The 8,547-nt window shown below is 35.0% G+C and overlaps 1 protein-coding gene across 8 annotated transcripts; it reads left to right on the top strand.

The window, feature by feature from the left end:
- Positions 1 to 339: 339 nt before the first annotated feature.
- On the top strand, positions 340 to 8,456 carry LOC127065782 (dopamine receptor 1). 8 transcript variants are annotated; one of them, XM_050998630.1, is made up of 7 exons: positions 355 to 3,805; positions 4,577 to 4,646; positions 5,310 to 5,619; positions 5,719 to 5,860; positions 6,728 to 6,831; positions 7,023 to 7,302; positions 7,542 to 8,456. In XM_050998630.1, the coding sequence occupies exons 3-7, from the start codon at positions 5,459 to 5,461 to the stop codon at positions 7,824 to 7,826; spliced, it is 972 nt and encodes a 323-aa protein (XP_050854587.1). In that variant the 5' UTR covers positions 355 to 3,805; positions 4,577 to 4,646; positions 5,310 to 5,458; the 3' UTR covers positions 7,827 to 8,456. The 8 variants fall into 8 exon arrangements, with proteins under 8 accessions (XP_050854584.1, XP_050854587.1, XP_050854586.1 ...); XM_050998627.1 differs by having other exon boundaries at positions 340 to 506; positions 949 to 5,619; XM_050998629.1 differs by having other exon boundaries at positions 4,577 to 5,619.
- Positions 8,457 to 8,547: the final 91 nt, after the last annotated feature.

Consider the following 8,547-nt stretch of genomic DNA (forward strand, 5'->3'; position numbering starts at 1 on the left):
ATTTCATTTGTATATTACGTACACTTTTTTGTAACGTCATATTTTTAACCTTAATCATGTCGTAAGTACATTTTTACGAAGTTGAAGTTTCAAACTTTAATCATTTCTAATCTTTGTATATACATCGATTATTATTAAAGAATAAAATGTTTCCAGTGAAATATTCAATATCCAGGAGTATTTGTACCGATCGTTGACGTATGTCGGCAAAGCCTGCTACGCATGTCTTTCCAAGATCCTTTCGTAGAGGAAGGGAGAGGTAGATAGATAGTTAGAGATAGAGAAGGAGAGAGAAAGAGTGAGAGAGAAGAAAGGTGGTGGTAGCGATGATGGCGGGTGGTAAGAGGATCAGATTCGTTCGGAGACGTAAGAGGGACGTAAAAGCATAGGGGGTGCGGATCAGTCAGTGCGCGGCGGGGTGCGCTTCTCGATGCAGGTCATGATTTTGCTCCAGGTGAACGTGCAACGAAATATCCAGAATCCATTCGACAACATCAACGAGACTCGTGAATATACTTAAGAACGTTGTGTTCGCAGTGCATGAGTGTTAATATATCTTTATTTTCGCTTTAGGTTTATTATTTTTACGAAATATATATATATATATATATATATGTATATATATATGTATATATATATATATTTATATATATATACACACACATGCATGAAAGAATCGCACGTTACCCTGTCCCTTTAATATATTTAATACTTGCTATATATGGGAAAAAAATAATAGACGAGGAGTTAGGAGCCAGGGGATGGGGAAGTAAAGAAATCGTTCGGCATGTACATACGTATGTACGCGAGAAATATGAAGAAAAAAATTAGAAAAAGAGCAAACGAAGGAAGAGATTTTTCTAATTAAGTCAGCATTTTATTAACGCAATATGCTTTGTATCGAGGAATGAAAAAATTTACTTTGGCATTAGTGTTACTTTTTCACAGATTCGCGTATTTTTGCAATATCTTTGCCGACGATCTACCCTGAACACACCAGTACAACCGAAGCCAAGTAAATTCTTACAGTGGAAGAGAAGAGAATTAAATATGAGGTTGCTTCACGACTATGTTTTCTGGCGAAAAACAAAATTTTTCTGTCAGCAAGAAAAACCGGTTAATGGTGGCCCAACCATCGATTGCCCCGTTATACTGTACCCGTACGTAGCAGCATGGCTCCACGATACAGGTAGCGACAATTTACATTTTTTAAGAAAATTTTTTGTTCTTCAATATATATTTGCGTATCTCAAATTAATAATGTCTAGTAACAATCGATAGTTATTTTTCTATTTCATAAGAATTTACATATGTGTATATATTTTGCGCAATAATGACTTGTGTTATTGATGCAGAAGACCTATTATGCTTTTAAAGCGTCTATCTTAATTCGTAGAAGAACCTTGAAGGATATCTAATTTTTATTCCCAAGTATGCGTAGGATAGAAACTCTTTATATAAATATATACATATATAAGTTACACGCTTCGAACTCTGCAACAGTTGAGAGTAAGCTTGTTGCGTCAGCCTGTTGATTACATGTACTTGAGTTCGCATTAATATTTTCACCAATTTGAAGCTTCTTTTTACACACGTTTCTCGTGGAATTAGTGTTGAAGTAATCAGAACGTTTCGAAGTGGCAAACTGAAGGTTTAGATCGTTAATTAGATATTACGATGTTATATAGCGTAAATAAGCGTCAAAATGTTATTTAGTTTTAGCTAGAATGGCTGTGGTAGGATCAAGTCATTCAAGAATATAAAACATTCCAATAGATTCTTGAATGTTTTGATTATAACGAGCTCATCGATAACATATATTATGTTTTGCTTATATTTTGGAGGGATCTCAATTTTTGCCGATTGTAATTTTATCTTCCTTTGCCTGCAAGGAGTACGCTTGGAGCTGTTTAAAATCAATAGCAAGGTTAAAGGCCTCTGCACACCGAAAGTAGTACAACAGATCTGTTCTTGCAATCTCGTATCGTTGTCGCATATAAAGGAGTTATATAAAATATTAGGAATATTAAACGTATCGTGTATACGTCTGTTTCCCTTTTTACCTCGAATTTATTCCATTTCATACTTATGATCATGTTTATTCTATCGCATTCGTTGTGTACGGACCTTTCCCTTTAAGAGGCTCACACATAGTGCAATTTTTTCCGTTTGGTGGAAATAGATATAATGTGTCGTTACGTTCATTTCCTTATTCTAAATCATTCTTTTCGATAGATTAAACCGATTCAGCACGTTAGAAACATGGAGTAGCATTTTCTCTCAATGGAGTAACAACCAGTGACCGGTTATAATTAGAGTAGAATTTTAGTAGGTCACTTCGATTAAATGGATGTTCGAATAATACAATATATTTATTATTTAATGAAAAAAATGTTAGAAAATTGATGATCATTCGATTGATCAGATTATTTCATTGGGAATCAATAATCATTTTCCCCAATAATATCATTTTCATGATGAATGAATACATTCAAATAAGTTACTTACATCGATCTTTGCCAATTCAAGTAAGAGATTTAATCTATTGGATATATTATAAAATTTCAGAGGCAGATCTCACTAACCGATCCACCGATTTTTTTTTTATCGTCGATCATTGAATTAAGTTAAGCTTCGAATTTCGTTTGCAACTTAACGACAAGGCTTCAAGCCTCAAGTGAACAGTTTCTCCCTCCATACTCGTATCCCACTTACCCTCGAGTGGAACAACGGTGGACGTATTGAGTTCGAGTATGAAAGGGAACAGCGAGAAAAGAGGGGGTAACGAGCCGGAGACCAACTCGAGCCCGCTGACTTGTCCAAGATAGCTGCCGATCGATCAGGCTATCTCATTATTGTGAAATCTCCTTACCGTTGATGTGTACATGCATACATACATATACAAACCAGTCGCTCTTAATTGAACGTTAATTGATTTCCGGTTTTTACAAAAATACTCCAAAAAATCGAACAGAACGATGTTTAATATCCATGTACTACATACATATATCTGAACTCGAAGAATGTTTCTTAGAGTTTTGCTCGGAGTTGTTACGTTTTATATTTTTTTTTCTTTTTTTTTCTTTTTGTAATAATATAAAAATATATAATTTCAAATATGATGGATTCAATGATAATGATTTTATGAGACAAATGGCTACAGCATGAGGTCCCGTATGCGGTTACCATTCGTCCATTGGTTCATTGAATTTTTCATCTTTCAAATTATACTTTTTTATGTTTAGACTATAATTATATCTTGTTATTATTAGCTTGTAACCTTAACGCGAATATACGACAGTTTTCGTTTATATCAGTTATTAGAAAAAAAAAAATGATTACATCGATCTGATCGAGTTTGCTAATAATTTCCGATGAAATGATTGAATTACGAAGTATCTTGAACTGCGACACTTTAACTGTTAGCGAGTGATATCGAGAATGAAAATATTTTGGAAAAAAATCGTTGGAAGATACCTAGACAAGTATACGGATTATTTTTATTGAAAAAAAATAATTGCAGGTTATCAACCTTCAGCATTCATCGTATTCTCATGGAAAATGTCATGATAACACGTGAGTTCAGTGCTTGCGGAACGAGGATTACCATCTTCGATTTGTATTATCTACCGATGATGTATTTCCGAAGACGGATTCATCCAGGATTTTCTCTGTTCGATCTTATGGATGAACGAATCTGGTTAATTCGTTCATCTAATACAAATGAAAACTACTGGACCGTACGTTCGCGTCAACTAATGTTTGTTGGAGTGTCAACGTATGAACCTGAATTTTGAGGAATTCGGTAATCGTTCCATATATGTTAAAGCAATTTGTGCATTGGTACTGGAATTTGGTACTTTTTCTGAGAAGTATCATAAAAATTTCATCAAGATTTCGTTAATCTCGTACCATTATTTTCCTATGCTTCCATTATTTAATACCAATTGCTTTAAGATGCTAGAAAGTTACTGACTTCTGTATTTCCTAATTACAATTTTTATTTTTCAACATACATTGCAATGACCTATAGTCACGCAAATTATTTTTCATTTCGCAAGGGTCCTGAAACGAGAGACTCTCGGCGATATTTATTTGCAAAATAATAAATTGCCTTTCGAAACTTCTCACGTAATTTTGATTCATTTTTTCTTGATACTACAAACTTTATTTTTTCTTGTCATTATCTTCTGTTGCTGTTTTAGATGCAAAGATATTTATGCTTTGGAGATTATAAAATGTTATCACAATAAAAAAATCTTTTTACTGCTGACAGACATCGAAAAAACAAAATGTCATTCCCCATTGTTATGAAATAATAACTATAGAAATTATACGAGTTACTTTCGTTGCTGGTGTCAAACGGAATGGCCGCCACTGTGAACTTTCAATCGATATCGTTGAATTAAACCGATCCTAAATATACATATTTGAGCTTTCGTATAGAATAACCGAAAGAAATCATTTCGATTAGAAGTTTATTATACATTGTCTCGTCATACCTAAATCAAATTTGATTATATCATCTAACGTAACTATAATTTTGTTAATATTTATTTTTCCTCTTTTTTTACAGGACAATTTGACGATCGGTGATGAAGATCTACCTGAAGAGGCTTTCACGTTGCTGTCGGTGCTTCTAGTTGGTTCGCCAAATTTCATATTTGACTAAAATTAATTTTACATAGATGAGAGATACCGTATATACGTTGCGCAATAATTTATCAACCAGCAAAACTCCCTTCCGTATTCATCATTTTCAATCCTACCTATCGTTTTCCCCTATTTACTCCTATATATATCTGTACGTTACAAAACGTTTTCAATTCAGACTAATCCTTTTCCGATAAACAATCCAGTTTTGCCCTACTTTTAAGTCTTATCAGAGCTGTCAGAACGAAGAAAGGATTATTTTTGCACGACAATAGGTGGTACATATACACGCGTACGCAAAACAAATTCTGATTCTACAATTCTGTATTACGATTAGGCAAACCACTTCGTTATATTTTATGTGTATGTGATGTTCTATTTCGATCTCTCTATTGCGCATCGTAGTAAGTAAGAGCAAGAAAGATAGGTATATTCAGACCTATTATTAAACAGGCTAAAAGAAGATGTTTATATAAAACACGAACACTTTTCACAATATATCGTTATTTAGAAATTCATCGAATTTCTATTAATTTTCCAGATACGTATCTAATAGTTACTAACGGAGAAACAGCATGCGGTTGAATATTATTAAACGAAAGTATATAAGAAGCTCGAGAAATATTCATTCATCGATTTTTATTTGAATTTTTCAGGATTCCTGCTCCTGATACTTGTATTTTTATCAGTCGCTGGCAATGTCCTAGTTTGTGTAGCGATTTACACTGACCGGGGGTTGCGAAGAATAGGAAACCTATTTCTAGCATCCCTCGCGATTGCTGACCTCTTCGTCGGTTGCTTGGTGATGACATTTGCCGGCGTAAATGACCTCCTTGGATACTGGGTCTTCGGCACGCAATTCTGCGATACTTGGATAGCTTTCGACGTTATGTGTAGCACTGCCTCTATATTGAATTTATGCGCCATATCTCTTGATCGCTACATCCACATCAAGGATCCGCTTAGGTAAATCGACTTTATAAAAATGATATTTTTTCTTTTTCTTTTTTCACTTCAAATATAAATTCTAATACATTGTACATATGATAATAATGTCGTTATCAGATACGGCCGCTGGGTAACAAGAAGAATTGCAACTGCCGGGATCGCTGTTGTGTGGCTATTGGCAGGTCTCATTTCTTTCGTGCCGATCAGCCTGGGTCTTCATAGAGCAGATCAGTTCCTGGTTTATAATGATGGGAAAGAGGTAACGATAGTGCAAGGTTTGACATGCGACCAAAATAAATTTTGACTATTGGGACATCGATTATCTCTGAAAATATACAATACTCATGACAGAAGGATACGGGTTAAGCATCTGGAACGGATATGTAAGGATCTCTATAGAGATCGCGTGGTAGAACAATAGGAGTAGGCATACTTACAAATCATTGATCAACACTACAAGAATCTCATTCAGCCTTCTTTCGAATTCGGGCGTCCGAGTAAGTTATAAACATAATGTCAGTACTCTCTCTCTCTCTCTCTCTCTCTCTCTCTGTTAATTATGAAGCGCAGCCTCAGTTATCGCATTGAATTTAGTTATGTGCAACGCAAATAATATGCAATATTGTATATTCACGCCTATAAGAGCGCGCATGCGCAAAAATATGTTTCCGAGCGCCGCAGATCGAGTGATTCTCTCAGGTATATATACTATCTAATGCGCATACTTGATAACCAAACGAGAGTGGTATACGTACGTGACGAGAGAACGAATTGAAAAAACGAATTGCATTGATTGTAAAAAGAAAGGAGAAACAAAAAATAACAATGTCAATTATGGTTATACACTTAAAAAATGTATGTAAATCCAGCTGGCATAGCTTTACGTAAGAAATGGCCTTAAGGCATGCCCTTTGCCTTGGTATACGCTTTGAACGCACAAAAAATGCTTTATAATATGCTGTATAATCAAATGTGTCCGATTAACTGATAATATTGGAACTAACGAACATTTATCTGATATTTTCTGTCGTGATAACAGCGATCATTGAATTATCATTGATTGTATTTATTGGTACACTCGTTATAGAAACAATAGTTTACAATCTTTTTCATTTTTTTTTCTCAGGAGCATCCGACTTGCGCCCTGGACCTCACCCCTACCTACGCAGTGGTATCCTCTTGTATCTCTTTTTACGTTCCTTGCATGGTAATGCTCGGAATCTATTGCAGGTGAGCATCGATGAATGATTAAACCTATGCATATACTTTCAGCGCTAAGAAAGCGTGATAAAAGTCTTTATAGTTAAAGTAGCAAAGTAGAACGTCCGCTAACTGGTTCAATAGCGATGATACTGTACATCGTTAAACTGCTACTCTCTTATATAGTATCAATAATTGCTAATTCCCTTTTTCGTTATTAGACTCTATTGCTACGCGCAGAAACATGTCAAAAGTATTCGCGCCGTCACGAAGATACCGGAAGTATCTGTAGGAAAGAGCTTCCGTACAAAGAGTCGTTACAAGCCACCAAAACCGCAAATGAAGTCAAAGCCGACCAGTCCGTATCATGTGTCCGATCATAAAGCAGCAATCACCGTAGGCGTCATCATGGGCGTCTTTCTTATATGCTGGGTTCCATTCTTCTGCGTTAACATTGTTGCAGCCTACTGTAAAACCTGCATATCAGTGCAAGCATTCCAAGTATGACCGTATTTTCAGACGTTAATGACAAATCAAAAAAAAAAAAAGAAAAAATACACGTCAAATCGTAGATAAGAAAACATTTCGAACGATTTTGATCTGGAAACGAATATTTGAATTTTATTCGAAGACTGCATGACCTTTTTTTGCATACGTGTGTATGTCTGTTCTTCTTTTGTCCTTCTTTTTTTCTTTCTGGCTCGCAGTTCGCATGATTTTAAATAAAAATTTTACATCAGGTACTCACATGGCTTGGCTATAGCAACTCGGCCTTCAACCCGATCATCTACAGTATCTTCAATACAGAATTCAGAGAAGCGTTTAAAAGGATCCTAACGAAGGGTGTGCGCTCCCGAGGAAATCAACCTTCTACTAGTGAATGTGGTGAATTTCGATCTATAGTGATACAAAAACATAATGGCTCTATGATCGAGTGTAACATCAGTCCGAGATCGAGCGCGGACAGTTCTCACGTTGGGGTTATAGCTCAGGTACATCGAGATACTATAGCCAGTGCAATATAAAAGAAAAATATGGCTTGCGAAAAGACTCTTTGCAAAAGTTTTATGTTCCTATGGCCTCGTAAATACATGTATATCTATAACGAGTATTCGGTTATTTTCCAAAGGACCATCGGTGAGAAGCGTTTGTCATTAAGCTCATTCGTGCAACATGACGATCGTCGGAATTGTCTCTTGCTCTTTACGATTACTGTAATTCAGGTGCTTTTTCTTTTTTTTAACTAACTCCGTCTACGTCGGGCCTTGGAAAAAAATATACAAAAAAAAAAATAATAAAAGAATTGATATATGTATGTAAATGCAATTTTTCTTGGTCGGAGTATAGATCTATACGGATGAAGAAATTTTGTCAAAAAGAATCTCATATCAAGTATTAGTTGCTAATCATAGTTACTGTACGTACTGTATGCTTATTCTTGGGACTGTAATTATAGCGCTAGTGCTTAACTAATCCGAAAATGTATAATTAGATTAGTAGATAGAAGTTATATGAGTGAAATATGGAGATATAAAGTTTAAATTATATTAGATTCTTAGAAAGATTGAAATAAATTCAGTGCGTAGAGACACCGGACTATGTACAAACCGAAAGTAATTTAAATAAATAGTTAGTATGTTTTGTTCTTCCAAAAAGATCTTGTGTTTTGTGCTCTTTGCCCACATTATAAATTTATTAAAATTAGATTCCATTTCTAAATGGCTATTTAAGTTATCATAAGAATTC

The sequence above is a fragment of the Vespula vulgaris genome, chromosome 8 (assembly GCF_905475345.1).
Source record: "Vespula vulgaris chromosome 8, iyVesVulg1.1, whole genome shotgun sequence".
Classification (NCBI taxonomy): domain Eukaryota; kingdom Metazoa; phylum Arthropoda; class Insecta; order Hymenoptera; family Vespidae; genus Vespula; species Vespula vulgaris.